The sequence below is a fragment of the Schistocerca nitens genome, chromosome 2 (assembly GCF_023898315.1).
Source record: "Schistocerca nitens isolate TAMUIC-IGC-003100 chromosome 2, iqSchNite1.1, whole genome shotgun sequence".
NCBI classification, from domain to species: domain Eukaryota; kingdom Metazoa; phylum Arthropoda; class Insecta; order Orthoptera; family Acrididae; genus Schistocerca; species Schistocerca nitens.
The window spans coordinates 581,628,232-581,647,380 of NC_064615.1; the positions used below are offsets into that span (position 1 = coordinate 581,628,232).

The window sequence follows — 19,149 nt, forward strand, 5'->3', positions numbered from 1 at the left end:
TTCAGATCCCAGTTTGATGCACAGTAACTACACTATGTGATCAAAAGTATCCGGAAACCTGGCTGAAAGTGACTTACAAGTTTGTGGCGCCCTCCGTCGGTAATGCTGGAATTCAATATGGTGTTGGCCCACCCTTAGCCTTGATGACAGCTTCCACTCTCACAGGCATACATTCAGTCAGGTGCCGGAAGGTTTCTTCGGGAATGTCAGCACATTCTTCATGGAGCGCTGCACTGAGGAGAGTTATCGATGTCAGTCGTTGAGGCCTGGCATGAAGTCGGTGTTCCAAAACATCACAAAGGTGTTCTGCAGGATACAGGTCAGAGCTCTGCACAGGCCAGTCCAATACAGAGATGTTATTGTCCTGTAACCACTCTGCCACAGGCCGTGCATTATGAACAGGTGCTCGATCTTGTCGGAAGATGCAGTCGCCTCCCCCGAATTGCTCTTCAAGAGTGGAAAGCAAGAAGGTGCTTAAAACATCAGTGTAGGCCTGTGCTGTGATAGTGCCACACAAAACAACAAGGGGTGCAATCCCCCTCCATGAATAACATGACCACACCATAATGCCACCGCCTCCGAATTTTGCTGTTGGCACTACACACACTGGCAGATGATGTTCACCGGGCATTCGCCATACCCGCACCCTGCCAATGAATCACCACATTGTGTACCGAGATTTGTCACTCCATGCAACATTTTTCCACTGTTCAATTGTCCATTGTTTACGCTACTTACACCAAGCGAGGCATCGTTTGGCATTTACTGGAGTGATGTGTGGCTTATGAGCAGCCGCTCGACCATGAAATCCAAGTTTTCTCACCTTCAGCATAACTGTCATAGTATTTGCAGTGGATCCTGATGCAGTGTGAAATTCCTGTATGACAGTCTGGATAGATGTCTGCCTGTTACACATACGACCCTCTCTCTGTCAGTCAACAGATGAGGTCGGCCTGTTTGCTTTTGTGCTGTACGTGTCCTTTCATGTTTCCACTTCACTGTCACATTGGAAACAGTGGACCTAGGGATGTTTAGGAGTGTGGAAATCTCGCATACAGACTTATGACACAAGTAACATCCAATGATCTGACCACATTCAAAGTCCATGAGTTTTGCGGAGCGCCCCATCCTGCTCTCTCACGATGTCTAATGATTACTGAGGTCACTGATATCGAGTACCTGGTAGTAGGTGGAAGCGTAGTGCACCTAATATTAAAAATGTATGTTTTTGGGAGTGCCTGGATACTTTTGATCACATAGTGTATGTCAGGAAGCCTTATTATAATTTGTTGTCATTAAGCTTGTCTTTTAATGCTGTGCTACAGCCACTTTTTTTAATTAAATAAGAATCATCTTTGTGTATGAAGAAGTGAAAATTATGTCACTGGTTGCAGCCATTTCATAACCTGATACTAGGAAGACAAGTAGACAACTGAATCTTATTAATAAATATGGGATGGGTTAACAATTCATGCTTATGTGAATAAAATAATGAGTACTACATAGTGGTAATTATTGCTTCAGGCACATAATTTTTGTCATTTTGTTACAGGTTGAATATCTGTTTACAGATAAAACAGGAACATTAACAGAAAATGATATGCAGTTTCGCCGCTGTTCAATTGGGGGAGTGGCATATGTTGAGAATAATGGAGAACTATTCAGGCTCACAGAAGATGGCACAGAAAGGAACAGTATTCTCTTACAGTGCATGACAGTAAGTGTCTACAAATTGTTTTTTGTTAGTTTGTATTCTTCATGATAAGTTGTGTTATAGGTTAAAAACTGTTTTCTTAACTAGTGCAATGAACTTATGACCAAATGTAGTAAATGTATATAATAACATGCCATGCATGTTGTCAGTGTTAAAGTGTTTTTTTAAACAGATATTACTGCTGCTCTTTACTTGATGCATCTAAAGCCATTTAGCCAAAAAATGTGACAGCAATAAACAGCATGTACTTGCACAACAGATAGTATGGACCATGTGTATTCAAGTAACCAAAATTCATCATATCATTGTTTCCTCATCTCTGTGTGATAGTGATCAATCCTCATGTCTGTGTGGTAGTGAGTTAAATAGCCTGGAAAATTAACGATACAACTGTGTGTGAGTTGTGGTCATTGATTTGATTTCTTAGTACAAAATAGGATATGTGGTTGAGGTTCACCTATAATTGTATGATATTTATGAGCCTCCAGAAGGGAGTTAATGAAAAATAAGCGTTTTGTACTTAGTAAAGGTCATACAAATGTGCATGATGAGGAAAAAAGAAAACATTTTTGTGTATGTGAGTGATAAAGTAGTGGAAAATCAGAAAATCATAACTGCAGAATTAGTCACTTCACTATAAAGTTACTGCAGGTGTCCTGGAGAGCATTATATGAAAATCTGCACATAAGGTGTGTCAGAAACTCAGATGGAAACTTTTTGAACACCACTTTATAACAGAAATCTCGTATGCAGTGACTGTCATCTGTACCTACAGCCTGATAGCGGAGTCTTCCTTAACATCTGTATGACAATGAAGCATTGAAAACTTCAGCTCTGGACTGGCTGGCATGAATATTTGTCATAAAATACTTTAATAGCTTGTTCCACAGTTTCAAAAGTGTTTGGAAAATTCTAGTGACTGTGTAAAAGAAAAAAAATGGAAACAGTTTGTGATGTTACTGAGCAACAGTCATACAATAATATATAAATGAACACACAGCCATTTGACTGTATTGTTGTTCATTTAATTGTGATGCAGGTTTTGGCCTTTTATGCTGTTTTCAAGTGATTGAGTTTATGTCATTAACATATATTCCAGGACATCAAGCTCAAAATTGGCCATAAGTTAGAAATTTATTATATATTTTTCTTAATTTATGGCCAATTTTGAGCTTGATGTCCTGTGCAATATATATTAATGACATACATTCAATCACTTGAAAATGGCGTAAAAGGCCAAAACTTGGGTCGTAATTAAATATACAACAATGGTCAAAACCCAGGTCATAATTAAATAAACAACAATACAGTCAAATGTCAGTGTGTTAATTACAAAAAAGTGAACAAAGTGTATATGTGTGAATGTAATAACAAATTTTTGACCTGCATATTTTGTGTTTTTTCATGCCAGCTAGACCTAATTTTTACATTTGTCTCATTATTTACAAATTGTAATGACAGTAATATTAGCCACACACCAGTAAAGATTAAAATGTACCCAGTATTTAAGTACATTCTTCATCTTAAAAGGAGGAGGTTGCGGCAGAACTGTAATTTTTTTACACTGTTGTGTTTATTATCATCATCATCATCATCATCATTTAAGACTGATTATGCCTTTCAGCATTCAGTCTGGAGCATAGCCCCCTTATAAAATTTCTCCATGATCCCCTATTCAGTGCTAACACTGATGCTTCTTCTGATGTTAAACCTATTACTTCAAAATCATTCTTAACCAAATCCAGGTACCTTCTCCTTGGTCTGCCCCGACTCCTCCTACCTTCTACTGCTGAACCCATGAGTCTCTTGGGTAACCTTGCTTCTCCCATGCATGTAACATGACCCCACCATCTAAGCCTGTTCGCCCTGACTGCTACATCTATAGAGTTCATTCCCAGTTTTTCTTTGATTTCCTCATTATGGAAACCCTCCTGCCATTGTTCCCATCTACTAGTACCTGCAATCATCCTAGCTTCTTTCATATCCATAACCTCAACCTTGTTGATAAGGTAACCTGAATCCACCCAGCTTTCACTCCCATACAACAAAGTTGGTCGAAAGATTGAACAATGCACAGATAACTTAGTCTTGGTACTGACTGCCTACTTGCAGAAGAGAGTAGATCGTAGCTGAGCGCTCACTGCATTAGCTTTGCTACACCTCGCTTCCAGTTCTTTCACTATGTTGCCATCCTGTGAGAATATTCATCCTAAGTACTTGAAACCGTCCACCTGTTCTAACTTTGTTCCTCCTATTTGGCACTCAATCCGTTTATATTTCTTTCCCACTGACATTACTTTCGTTTTGGAGATGCTAATCTTCATACCATAGTCCCTACATTTCTGATCTAGCTCTAAAATATTACTTTGCAATGCAAGACTGCTTATTTTGTGTTCACATATCTTAATCACACCCCGCCAGTCTATTGTTTTCAACATATGATCCATAAATAATATGAACAACAGTGGAGACAGGTTGCAGCCTTGTCTTACCCCTGAAACTACTCTGAACCATGAACTCAATTTACCGTCAACTCTCACTGCTGCCTGACTATCCATGTAAAGACCTTTAATTGCTTGCAAAAGTTTGCCTCCTATTCCATAATCTCGTAGAACAGACAATAACTTCCTCCTAGGAGCCCGGTCATATGCCTTTTCTAGATCTATAAAGCATAGATACAATTCCCTGTTCCACTCATAACACTTCTCCACTATTTGCCGTAACCTAAAGATCTGGTCCTGACAACCTCTAAGAGGCCTAAACCCACACTGATTTTCATCCAATTGGTCCACAACTAATACTCACACTTTCCTTTCAACAATACCTGAGAAGATTTTACCCACAACGCTGATTAAAGAGAAACCTCTGTAGTTGTTACAATCTTTTCTGTTTCCATGTTTAAAGATTGGCGTGATTACTGCTTTTGTCCAGTCTGATGGAACCTGTCCTGACTCCCAGGCCATTTCAATTATTCTGTGTAGCCATTTAAGACCTGACATTCCACTGTATTTGATGAGTTCCGACTTAATTTCATCCACCCCAGCTGCTTTATTGCACTGCAATCTATTGGCCATTTTCTCCACTTCCTCAAATGTGATGCTATTTCCATTATCATTCCTATCCCATTCTACCTCGAAATCTGAAACATTACTGATCGTATTTTCACCTACATTGAGCAACTCTTCAAAATATTCCCTCCATCTGCCCAAGGCATCCACAGGATTCACCAGCAGTTTTCCTGACCTGTCCAAAATACTTGTCATTTCCTTCTTACCTCCCTTTCGAAGACTGCTAATTACACTACAGAATGGTTTTCAAGCAGCTTGACCCATAGTCTCCAACCTGTTTCCAAAGTCTTCCCAAGATTTCTTCTTGGATGCTGCAATTATCTGTTTGCCTTTGTTTCTTTCTTCAACATAACTTTTTCTGTCTACCTGAGTTCTAGTATGTAGCCATTTTTGATACGCCTTCTTTTTCCTTTTACAGGCTGCCTTGACTGTGTCATTCCACCAAGCTGTTTGCTTCATCCTACTTTTACACACTACTGTTCCAAGACATTCTTTAGCCACTTCTAGTACTGTGTCCCTGTACCTTGTCCATTCCTTTTCCAATGACTGTAATTGACTACATTCAACTAACTGGTACCTTTCTGAGATCACTGTTATGTACTTGTGCCTGATTTCCTTATCCTGAAGTTTCTCCACTCTTATCCTCCTACATATGGACCTGACCTCCTGCACTTTCGGCCTCACAATCCCAATTTCACTGCAGATTAAATAATGATCAGTGTCATCAAAGAATCCCCTGAATACACATGTGTCCCTCACAGCCTTCCTGAATTCCTGATCTGTTATTATATAGTCAATGACAGATCTGGTTCCCCTGCCTTCCCAAGTATACCGGTGAATGTTCTTATGTTTAAAAAAGGAGTTTGTGATTACTAAGCCCATACTGACACAGAAATCCAAGAGGTGTTTCCCGTTCCTGTTGGCCTCCATATCCTCTCCAAATTTACCCATAACCTTTTCATACCCTTCTGTTCGATTTCCAATCCTGGCGTTAAAATCACCCATGAGCAGAACACTGTCCTTGTCCTTTACTCTAACAACTACATCACTGAGTGCCTCATAAAAACTATCCATCTTTGATCTGTCCCTTCACAATGCGAACATACTGACACAATCCTAATTTTCTTGCTAGACACTGTCAAATCTATCCACATCAGTCGTTTGTTTACATACTTTATTGCAACTACGCTGGGTTCCATTTCTTTCCTGACGTAAAGCCCTACACCCCATTGTGCTGTTCCTGCTTTGACTCCTGACAGGTAGACCTTGTATTCTCCCACTTCCTCTTCCTTCTCACCCCTTACCCAAATGTCACTAACAGCTAAAACGTCCAGCCCCATGTTACTTGCAGCCTCTGCCAGCTCTACCTTCTTCCCAGAGTAGCCCCCATTGATATTAATAGCTCCCCATCTCATTACCATTTGTTTGCCAAGTCGTATCTTAGGAGTCCCTGGTTTGTCAGTTAGAGGTGGGACTCCGTCACCTCCAAGGGTCCGAGGCATTTTGCTCTGATTGTTGCCAGCATCATATTTAAAGTACCAGGGACGCAGGTTGCTAGCCTTACTTGCCCCGAGTCCCATTGGGTTTTACCCCTAACGGTTGAGGGACTAACCGGTGGATTTGGTAGTCTTTGCCGTATGAGCACAAAGGTGACCACGCCTCAGAATATGTCCGAGATGCCCAGCCTTATTCCAAAGTAACTGGTATCCCGACTGTCGGGACCACTTACTTGGCTACTCATACGTTGCCTGTGGTTCATGAACTAGGACATGACTACAGGAACCCACACCATGAACCATTATTAAAAAGGTCAAATTTGGAATTTATTTCTGTTTATTGAATTTCAAACATTGATGAAAGAACAGTTCATTAAAATAATGGTTGCGAATATAATTTAAGCCCCACACCATAAAAAATCACTGTCTAGTTCTCATCACTTAATAGCTTCAACCTTATTTTCCCAACAATCACTTTGCTTGGCAACACACTTGGTCTGTGTATCCACAAGATTGTGTATGTCCTCCAGACATTATTTACATGGGTTTCAACTCCTTTTGCACTGTCCCTTGATCTTTTTGTTCTCTGCACAATATGACCAATCAAATGTTCTTTCAAAGGTGTAAGCCAGTGAAAATTTGATGGCACCAAGTCCATGCTTTACAGTGAATGTTCCAACATTTCAAATTTTAGATGCCATATTGCATCCTTAATATGTGCTTATGTTTAAAGACACACTTTGTCAAGAAGCAGCAGTATTCATTATGAGAGAAGTCTGCAGCATTTTGATTTCATAACAAGTTACAATTAAGTATCTCTTTAGTGAACACTAGCCATTGTTTAACTCTTCTGCTGGACCACTGCTAGACCAGTATGGAGGCCTTGACTGTCAAAAAAGTGTTTTTTCTTCATCAGAAACATGTTTACTCCTTTGATTGCCTTTTATTCTTTAATTCATAATGGGGCACTCAGAACTTTTCTCCTGTCATATTTACATAGTAATAACCCTTTCCACCCCTGTCATAGTTGGTCGAGAAATTTAATCATGTTTGTGACAGTTGAATCTGCCTTCATAGCTAGGTGGTTAGTGTGTCTGACTACCTTGTGGAGGATCCAGTTTCAATTCCTGGCACTGTAATAGATTTTGATTGGTGGAAGGACTGGAACAGGGTGCACCCAGCCTTGTGAGCCCAACTGACAAGCTACTTGAATGAGAAGTTCGGCTCAAAAAAAAAAAAAAAAAAAAAAAAAAAAAAAAAAAAAAAAAAAAAAAAGAGATCTGGAAATGTGAAAATAGCTGACCACATTACCCTCCAGACCACATCCAAATGGCCCCAGATGATAGATGATGATACAGTGGTCAGTCTGGTCATAGAGGTTTAGTGTTCATTGGAGAACCATATTGGTACACATCAAATACACTGCCTAATGAAAAGAGTGAAGCACCCAGAAGTGGAGGAGAAGACAAAATGAAACTTCATTAGTTGAGAGGGTGTATAATGTTGTTTCAGTGATTACAAAATTGAGTCATATTTCAAGGAACTTGACAGTATGTGCCAACTTATCAGTATAATGTGTCCTGTCCGGTCAGGATGTGTACACTGATTTGGTTAGGAATGGTGTCAGAAAGCCAATCTATCCTCTCTGGGGAAAGCTGGCCCACCACTGTTGTAAATAGTCCGTGATATCCTGATACTGGAACTGAGATGTAGTTCAAGCCTGAGATAGTCCTATACACATTCTATCAGGGAGTTATCTGGGGATGTTGCTGGCCACAGGAGTATCTCAACATCAAAGTTCATAGAAACTCTTTGTTATATGCCTGAGTGTCGCCCTGTTGAAAAATGGCACCATAGATTGTTGCATGAGAGGTAACACACAAAAATACAGGATGTTTGTGATGTACCATTGTGTCATTAGAGTTCCTTCAGCCATACCATCTGTGACCTGAAGTTATAACTGATGTTTCCCCAGACCATACCTCCAGGAGTAACACTGCTGTGCCTCTCCAAAACATTGGAAGAGTGCAGTCTCTCACCAGGACACTGCCATACATGATGATGGTTATTCGAAGTAATACATAATCATGATTCATCACTGAATGCAGTATGATGCCATTCGTCAGCAGTCCAATTTTCCCAGTCATGACGTTGCTCCAAATGCAGCCAATTGCATTGTAGTGTTAATGGTAGCCTACACATGCGACAGAAATTACATAGGCCAGTTGCTGATAGTCTGCCATCAATGCTGCATGATGACACAGAAAGTTGGAGGGAGTTAATTACCTGTTCTCAGATGGCACCTACATTCCCATATAGTTCAATATCAGGCCGTTGCCACATCCAAATGCCCTGCAAATCTGGATATTGCAGGATTTGAACAGCCAGCCAAATGGGGACCCACAATGAAGCCCTTTTCAGACTCTGTCTAGTGCTAATAACTTTCTTGTATATGAGTACGCAGCATCTCCACATCCTTCCCAATGATCATTCGACAACGGCTGCTTTCCACACTCCTTATACGCCATACAATGACGGTAACAACACTATGCACAAGCATCACTAACACATGCTTTTGGCCATTCCACCTGTCACAGAGAATTGGTACTCTAATCATTTATAGTGGTGTGTCAAGTTACACTGTCATCCAACCATTTCTTCTGGGTGATTTACTTTTTTTGTGACGCCGTGTACTTCTATAGCCATGTTTATTATGCTTGATTTTTGGGGAGGTGGGGGGGGGGGGGGGGGATTTATGCCTTGCTTTAAATCATTTGCGAATTTGAAATTTCATTAACAGTAATCCCTTGTTTAACATGAGTTCACTGTCTCAGCTCAGATCCATACCACTCTTCCATTTCATCAGTGACTGTGTGTCTTCTGGTTTTTAATCTTTCCACCAATTCTTTCATTTTAATTTTACTTAAAGCGCTATATCCATATTGATCCTTTATTATTCTGAGATTTCAGATGATTTTGTTCCCCCTGGGTCAAAAAACAAAGACAAATAACACTCAGTCGTTCTTGTATGGTATACATGAAGCTATATTGTGGGCACCACTCTGCAGGCACACATTACTCAGTCACAATGAAACCTACATCGAGCACTTTTGAGAAACTATAATTGGTCTTGTAACACAATACTGTGATGTTTATACATTTCCATGAAAGTTATGATAAAATTCCTGTTAGTTGATTGCTTATCTTCCCAAGTATGATTTTTTTATTGTCTCGGGGTGACTGTTATTCATGCAATTTTTCTTGATATGTTGATGCCCTAGTCTTAAATCAGAAGGATTTGGAAGATGTCAGAATATTAGTGATTTGTCATTGCTTGGTGCAACCTCAAAGCTCAGTATGGAGCACGGTAACTGAACTGTGTGAGGGGTTTGAGCGTGGCAGAGTTTGCATACACCTCCCTCTAAGATAATAATTATCATCATCCAAGGTCAAACAAGAAAGAGTGTGCACCTATTATACAGTGAGTAGTTCAAACAATGGAAGGTTCAAGTTGAATATCAACAATATTATAAAAAGGATAAATTGCACTTCACCCCCAAAGATGACACATTCAGTTACAGACAGGCACTGTGAAAAAGACAGTTGCTCATTGAACTTTTGTCCAAAGCCTTCTTTAGAAAGGGAAACACTCAGATTCACACAAGCAAGCACACCTCACACACACATGACCAAAGGTACCAGAGAGCATGATACTGAGTGCATGATATGCCCTTGCTTGAGTGTATTTTCTTTTCTGAAGATGTCTTCATGGTCAAAACCTCAGTGTGTAACAGTCTTTTCACTGTGCGTGTTTGCAGCTCAACATGTCATCTTTATGACGAGCAGCAATCTATCCTTTTTGTAATACAGTGAGCAGTTCATAATGTGTGACAAATGATATGGGTTTATAATACACTGAATTTGTTATTTAGGCAATGCTTGCCACATTGCTTAATTTTTATATTCTGAAAAACAATTTTTTTAATCATGCATCTGAAAACAGATATGCACAAAAAAGCTATGAAACCTGTACTTTTGTTTAAGTGAGATTTGAGTAGAAAACTAAATAGAGTACTAATAAACAAAGATAGAAGTTCAACTAAAACTGACAGTTACAAAATAATGGTAATGTCTGCTGTGAGGCAAAAGCAGCAAACTCTTGTATTATACACTCCTGGAAATTGAAATAAGAACACCATGAATTCATTGTCCCAGGAAGGGGAAACTTTATTGACACATTCCTGGGGTCAGATACATCACATGATCACACTGACAGAACCACAGGCACATAGACACAGGCAACAGAGCATGCACAATGTCGGCACTAGTACAGTGTATATCCACCTTTCGCAGCAATGCAGGCTGCTATTCTCCCATGGAGACGACCGTAGAGATGCTGGATGTAGTCCTGTGGAATGGCTTGCCATGCCATTTCCACCTGGCACCTCAGTTGGACCAGCGTTTGTGCTGGACGTGCAGACCGCGTGAGACGACGCTTCATCCAGTCCCAAACATGCTCAATGGGGGACAGATCCAGAGATCTTGCTGGCCAGGGTAGTTGACTTACACCTTCTAGAGCACATTGGGTGGCACGGGATACATGCGGACGTGCATTGTCCTGTTGGAACAGCAAGTTCCCTTGCCGGTCTAGGAATGGTAGAACGATGGGTTCGATGACGGTTTGGATGTACCGTGCACTATTCAGTGTCCCCTCGACGATCACCAGTGGTGTATGGCCAGTGTAGGAGATCGCTCCCCACACCATGATGCCGGGTGTTGGCCCTGTGTGCCTCGGTCGTATGCAGTCCTGATTGTGGCGCTCACCTGCACGGCGCCAAACACGCATACGACCATCATTGGCACCAAGGCAGAAGCGACTCTCATCGCTGAAGACGACACGTCTCCATTCGTCCCTCCATTCACGCCTGTCGCGACACCACTGGAGGCGGGCTGCACAATGTTGGGGCGTGAGCGGAAGACGGCCTAACGGTGTGCGGGACCGTAGCCCAGCTTCATGGAGACAGTTGCGAATGGTCCTCGCCGATACCCCAGGAGCAACAGTGTCCCTAATTTGCTGGGAAGTGGCGGTGCGGTCCCCTACGGCACTGCGTAGGATCCTATGGTCTGGGCGTGCATCTGTGCGTCGCTGCGGTCCAGTCCCAGGTCGACGGGCATGTGCACCTTCCGCCGACCACTGGCGACAACATCGATGTACTGTGGAGACCTCACGCCCCACGTGTTGAGCAATTCGGCGGTACGTCCACCCGGCCTCCCGCATGCCCACTATATGCCCTCGCTCAAAGTCTGTCAACTGCACATACGGTTCACGTCCACGCTGTCGCGGCATGCTACCAGTGTTAAAGACTGCGATGGAGCTCCGTATGCCACAGCAAACTGGCTGACACTGACGGCGGCGGTGCACAAATGCTGCGCAGCTAGCGCCATTCGACGGCCAACACCGCAGTTCCTGGTGTGTCCGCTGTGCCGTGTGTCTGATCATTGCTTGTACAGCCCTCTCGCAGTGTCCGGAGCAAGTATGGTGGGTCTGACACACCGGTGTCAATGTGTTCTTTTTTCCATTTCCAGGAGTGTATTAACATTTAGGTAATAAAGGGAAAAAAGAGTTGAAGTTATTTTCCTTCTCTTTTCAGTGTAATGTGTTTTGCCTTCAGTATGATTATCTGTTTCAGCCAGAGATAGAACACTTCTTGATCGCTTTGGCCTTGTGTCATTCAGTGCAGATAACTTCTGGAAATAATGGCGTGAATAATAATGACCAAGTTGAAATGGACTCAAAATTAGATTATCAAGCATCCAGTCCAGATGAAAAGGCACTAGTGTCGGCAAGTGCAAGGTAAGATTTTAATATACACATACGTATCATTGATTCTGTTTTCAATTCTTGGCATATTTATTCTCAAGGAAATTTATTAAATGATAGTTAATGCTAAGTTGCAGATCAATACCCATTCTATATAAATAATTAATCTTCATTTATGCAGATTTTCATAAATCAAAGCAGTCCACAAAAACTATGGTAGCTCATAAAACTGTTTGTCAAATGCGATTATACTTAAACAAATGCAGCATAAATAAAATATGAAAACATTGTTCAGGATAAGGAATTTGTGCTTGTATTAAAAGCTGTTTCAAATGTACACAGTTGAAATTTTGGTTTGACATAACACAATTAACATTACAGTTGAAACTTATAACATCAAGCAGCAGTACAGAAGACGTGGTAGTATGCATTATTATTAATGATAGTGTCTGTGAACTTCATAGGAAGTGAATACCATTTTCCTTTAAAAATTACACTTGGTGCAGTGACAGTTCTGGAATGACAATATTGCTCCTGATAGAATCCAAAAAGTACTGTATGGTGCTCAAGTCAGAATGTCAAGCTAGCTACTATATGCTCAAATTGCATACTGTTGAAGTTATTCATCCATAACATGGACCTTATATAGTCGAACAATTTTGGCTTTCATGACCCAGATGTTGCCTCTGGCATCAGCAAAATCTGCACTTAAGCACTAAGGATGTAAAAAACTTAAGCTTGGCTTGATGAATTGCCCCAAAAAATAATCCCATATTTTTGGGGGCAATTCATCAAGCCAAGCTAAAGTTTTCCGGGCACAAAAATGTGCAGTAAGAGTTTTATGTGGCGTGAACTCAAGAACATCCTGCAGAAGCCTGTTTAGGGAACTAGGGATACTAACTACAGCTTCCCAATATATTTATTCCTTAATGAATTTTGTCATTAAAAATATATCACTTTTTCAAACCAACAGCTCAATTCATGGAATCAATACTAGAAATGTAATGAAGGTGTTGCCCTCAATATGAAAATATTAATCAGTTAAATGAGTTAACAGACATTTCGAAATACGCTTCTGTTCATATATGTTTACGTTCTACAGATAGTTTGAAATTTGAAATAAACATTAATATATTAATATGTTAAATAATACCTTACTTATGTTGGGAATACTGTGATAGATAAGAAAGGAAGTTTATAAGGGAAGTGTGAGGTATCATTGTTATATGTAGGACTCAACTGTATTGCACAGCAAATAATTAAACATCACTCGTACTTACTTTGTTATATAATTTAAAATAAATTTTATAAAAAAACATTGTCCAGTTTGTGTTTCATTTATGTCTTCCATACTTACTGCAGTCACTTGCATTGAAAAGATCATATTCTGCCTATTTGAAAATAATAAAAGGCTTTTTCATCTCTTTGGACAGTTTGGAAATTGAATTTATATTCTGTGTTAAAAATTTCTTTTTCATCTAACGTTTATGGCAATTTCTCACCATAAAATATTAAAAAGTTACAACAAATTGTTTGTAATTCAGCGTGCTTTATTTTCAAATCTCACATTTATGAGATATTTAAATCAGTTCAGTGAATTCACAGGATGACATTTTGTGAGATCAATAGGTTAGTTGTAAATAATTTCAATTTTTTGTCCCATTTCAGGTGTGGCGTTGTCTTTCTTGGAGAAGAAGGTGACATTAATACTATTCAGGTTAGAGGCAAAATACGTAGATACAAAAAGCTAGATTGCCTCGAATTTACATCTGGTGAGTTTGAAGTTTTTGAAGTTTTATTATAATATGTACAATATAGCATACTTTATGATATCAGACATCTTAGGCGTAGGCTATACTCTGTTTAAGAGTGGGAAATAAAAGAGTACTAACCTGACTGTAGCAGATATTGAAAGTGACCACCATTCATCTATTGGCACAGAGTTCCAAGTGTAATGGGGCACCCTCTTCTACCATAACCTTTTTTTTCTATAGAAGTAGCCGATACCAGGATTAATCTCGAATCTCGTTTAGGTGAACATTATCTCAGATGTAGGGGGAGACCAAGAGATGAATACACTAAGCAAATTCAGAAGGATGTAGGTTGCAGAAGGTACTTGGAGTTGAAGAAGCTTACACAGGATAGAGTAGCATGGAGAGCTGCATCAAACCAGTCTCTGAACTGAAGACCACAACAACAACAACATCTCAGCTGTTTCACTGAAAGAATTTCATTTGATTTTGTGTACAATGTATTATATTTCAGGCTAAAATCTATAAAAAGAAATTGATTTGTTATACTCTGTACATAAAATTACCCTTCTTTTAAAAATATTTAAAATTACAAAATATATTATTAATTGCACAATCTAATGTGAATTATTAAATTTATTTGTGGATCAATTACAAAATAATGATATAATGTGGTAAAGATTCTACTTTGGTCAAGAAAGTTTGTAAACTCTTTGGAATATTGTGCGTACTGCAGAATATTAGTAGTAGGGGGCATGCCTCTGATTGAAAAGCATGTGTTTTTTTTAATTTTGTCTACAACAATGTAACTGATGGTTTTATGAAAAAGAAGATTGTAAAATCAGTGTGATATAGAAGAATGGGATAAAAGAAAAGAAAATCATAGCAACAGATAGTTCTTCATCAGTTATTTAGTCATCAAGAACCCACAACGTTAAATCAGAATTTCAGCTGCAAGAATGTGCCCCTAGACGCAAGACTTGGAGCCAACAACAAGAGAAAATGAAGATAAGTAAAAAGTTTTTCTTTTGTATATCTTACACCCCACAAAACTTTTGAAACTAATGAAGACACTTTGAAAAATTTAATAGTGTTGTGTGGGATGGTAAGATTACACAGGGAACAATGAAGCACAGCAGAGGAAAGGAAATAGAGTACTAACCTGACTGTACCAGATATTGAAAGTGACCACCATTCATCTATTGTCACTTTTAGACCCCAGTCAGCAAGTTGCTGAAGGTGGGTCAGAGCTGGACTGTTTGAATTGCTGCAGTCTCATCCAAAATGTTCTGCCGCAGTTCTTGAGGAAGTAATTGCACGCTGACAGGTCAGGTGATGTGGATGGCCAGCTAGTACCATGACCAGACTGAGCTCTGCTAACAACTCTGTAAGGCATGATGATTGCATAAATGTGTTCCAAGGTTGTATGGGCAGTTGCTCCATACTGCTGGAAGTAAGTAGGTATTTTCCTCCTCTGTTAATGCTCCCACAAATGGTTTCCAAATGTTTGTAATGTAATGGACTGAAGTCAGCATCTGATGAAAGATATGACATGCAGACACTGCAAACCAAACTCTAACCTTGTGATCAAGCAACAATCTTTCGTGAAAGTTATACAGATTCTCTGCTGCCCAGAACCTGTGACATAACCACTCAGGTGAAATCAGGCTTCGTCACACATAAAGAACAGATCCACGTCCAGGCCATTAATTGTTATCTCATTGAACAGCCACTCACAAAATTAGAGGCACTGCAGAGCATTTGCTAACTTTAATTCATGAACAACAGGCACTTGGTAGGGATGCATGTTCTCATCTAGGTGGAGTATTCATCTGCCCGATCAAGTGATATACTGGTCTCTTGTGACATGTGTCAGGTTGATTTGGTAAGACTCTGAAGTATTTTCTGGTGAACTGCAGCCACATTTTCTGGTGTACAGGCATATTTTGGAGTGTTTTTTGACTTGTTCAAAACAGATCCTGTCTGGCACCATTTTTGGATTCAGCATTGCAAGGCACTCTTTGCTGGCACTTTGACACCATTAAACTTCTCAGCATACAACAGACCACACTGTTGCCACGACTCTGTTGTCACATAACTTTCCACAACAAACACCCACTGCTCCACTGTGAGTACCATAGTCCACTTTGCGCAACATCCTACACCAGTAACACTTTAGAAATTGTGGATGGCTATAGATACAGCATGGCTCGATATTTATGCAGGGGACTTCCAATGACGTGTTGAGTCCATTTCACATCAAGTTTCTGCACTATGCTGGGCAAAAGGAGGTCCAGCATGATATTAGGAGGTATCTCATGATTTTTGTCATCTCAGTGTATACCATTATATATTATTAACATATTTGCTTGAAAGAGTGGTCTGTACATCCTTCCTTGTCTCTCAAAATTGTTTACAACTGTGATAGATATTATATTTCCTAATATTTTGGCTGAATAATCTTATTGTATAGTGATGGTGAATGTCTGAATTTGTTGTCATGTTATCATTGCTAATTACATGTTTGTCAAGGAAAATTAATATTATTTACATACGTACATACTTTTTGTTAACCAAATATATGCATTAGCCTCTAAAATTATTTCTGGTATTGATTTTCACATCTGTATTTGTATTCTGAAAGTATTCAGTGGAGGATTGCCATCCAGTATATGATTTCATATTTTGTGTGAATGAAAATATGCATTGCCTGCTCATTTGTGCTACTATTTATGATCCGTACGACACAAGAACCATTATTCAACTTCTGTGATATGCTAAATGCTTGTCCCACTTCCTGTCACTCTAAAACTGCAAATCAAAGAATCTGATGACTTTGCTCCAGATTGATTATTGATGATGCCACATTTTTTTTTATTTATTTATTTATTTTTTTTCATGTTTGTTGCACTAAGGAAATTTGGGGCAAATGAGAGAACATAACAAGAAAGGAACTACAATTCTAAATCAATTAAATACATTCTTCTAATTATGCAGTACAGTGACAGATGATAACAGTAGCTGATGGATATCGAGAGAAAGATTGCTATGATTAAATAAGCCATTGGAATAAAACCAATTTGTTAACAAATAACCACCATATTATAGAGGCAATTATAGAGGCAATATGTATCAACACATTTATTTGAAGTATTTTAAGAAGTAGCTGAGAAAAATCACCAACACCACCACCACCACTCACAAATTAGGCATTAGGCCTGTTCCAACTGGCCAATTGCTGTCTGCATGGCAGTACAAGGAGTGATGATCTCTGATCATAGGACATATTGGGATGATGCTGCTGCTTCTTTATTCAAGCAGATCCTTATTTGGCCTCACGAGGCTGAGTGGACCCCATCCCAGACCCCCAACCTAAAAAAAAGTTGAGGTACTGGGAACTGAACTCAGGTCCTTTTACCCCGAAGACAGCAATGCTAACCATCCAGCTGTGGAAGCATTTCTTTTACCCGTTTCTACTGCCACCTCTGGTCCATCATTTTTCCTGTAAATGTAATGGATCAAGTACCACAATACGTACAATGATGTTACATACAAATTGTTACAATCAAAGACATATATTCTACAAATAGATGTTATATACAAATGAACTTACCTGCAGCAGTCTTCCACACTGATATAAATTTTGTACTCTTTAGTACAACTGTGTTGTGACAGGCGAAAACTGTGCACTCGACTGAGACTTATCCAGACACCAGCCATTCAGAGGCATCACACTTCCAGTAGAAACATCTAGGCACACTCCATGGACTGAGTCAAAGCCTTAAATTCCTACAAGCACCAATCCATTCCTTCTAAAACTCAAATATGTTTCTTCATCAGAAGAAAGGATAATATGGAGAGTTTGACTTCACCAGTCTTGGGATTACTACTGAGACAAAATTTGTTACTTCATACTTGATTTCATTTATAAACCTGTCACTTTGCTAATATGCACTGAATTTCTTTCCTTTTATTTCAAATTACAAATGTAGTATGTTATTAAATTTAAAAACTATGTATATTTACTTTACAGATCGAAAACGCATGTCTGTAATAGTGGAAGATGAGGATGGAATTATATGGCTCTTTTGCAAGGGTGCTGAGTCTGCTGTCATTCCACTTGCAGATGATGGTCCAAAGCAAGAAACACAGCGACATATAACAGATTTTGCTATGGTGAGCTTTTAATGCAAATGGGATATGCAAAATTTATGTATAAAACATTTTTGGGCTTCTTGCTGCATCAATTCAGGGTAAAACCTTGAGCTATCAACATTTACCTCCATCATCTTCATCAGGAGCAACTGATTTCCAAAACTGGTGCCGCTGTGGCCCTGAATTGATGGTGCATACAGAACTTATGTTTCAATATTGTATATAAACAGAAGGAATGTTCACAAAGACATTCCCTAAGAAAGAACAAGCATATATTACTCAGTTCCCAAATAGGAAATTGTTAACTGTTGTAGCTTTTGGACAAATCCTTTTTTCAAGCTAGAGTACACATACACACTCATAACCAGACGCAGCATAGCAGCAGTACTTAGATTGCATCCACATTCCTTGTGGTGTAAATGAACATTGATTAAACATGAATAGGAACTGTGTCTGCTGGGTATGGATGCAGAAGGAATTGACCACAGAATGGAAACAGCTTGAAGCTATGTTGGGCATGGTTGCAAGGTTTCAGGCCATTGGCCAGGGCTACAGCGACAATGGGGCACCTGAGATGAATGCTTCAGTGTCTACAGTATTGCCTGGGATTCCTGATGTCACAGCACCTTCAGATGCATGCATCCTGGTCAATTGGCTCTCACATGACAGTGAATAGTTGACAGTCACACATCTCTAAGTGGAAGGCAAGAGTAGTTACTGGTCAGATGGAAGCCGCCTTATGCCTTAAAAACATATTTTAGGCATTGTCCACTGCTGAACGTACATAGGCAGCACAGGACACCTCATCTGTTGGGACTGGGGCTACCCTTTCTCAAAGATCCAGACAAGCACAGAAGGTGGCATTGCTTGTCTCTGGGAGCTCCAATGATAGATGGGTGATAGAGACTGAAAGGAAATAGCAGGCAGATGGGGAGGCTCTTCCAGCAGTGACAACACACTGGGTGCACACAGCTAGAAGCTGTGGCTCATATTGGCGTGAATAACACCTGCTAGCTGAATCAAAGGTCATCCTTGCCTTGTGTAGGTGGCTGGCTATTTTGGTGAAGACACCTAACTAGAAAGTGAGGTGGAAGCAGAGCTAGCATTTTGCAGCATTGTTCCTTGAGTGAGTCATTGTCCTCTG

The 19,149-nt window shown here is 39.8% G+C and overlaps 1 protein-coding gene across 4 annotated transcripts in view; it reads left to right on the forward strand.

The window, feature by feature from the left end:
• The window catches only part of LOC126236641 (phospholipid-transporting ATPase IF-like), a 683,598-nt gene that overhangs the window by 577,461 nt on the left and 86,988 nt on the right, over positions 1-19,149 (forward strand). For all 4 annotated transcript variants that reach the window (XM_049946098.1, XM_049946097.1, XM_049946100.1 and 1 more), the window contains 4 exons: positions 1,553-1,717; positions 11,969-12,132; positions 13,768-13,871; positions 17,884-18,026. In XM_049946098.1, coding sequence (XP_049802055.1) covers positions 1,553-1,717; positions 11,969-12,132; positions 13,768-13,871; positions 17,884-18,026 — 576 coding nt within the window. The remainder of the gene's footprint in view (positions 1-1,552; positions 1,718-11,968; positions 12,133-13,767; positions 13,872-17,883; positions 18,027-19,149) is intronic.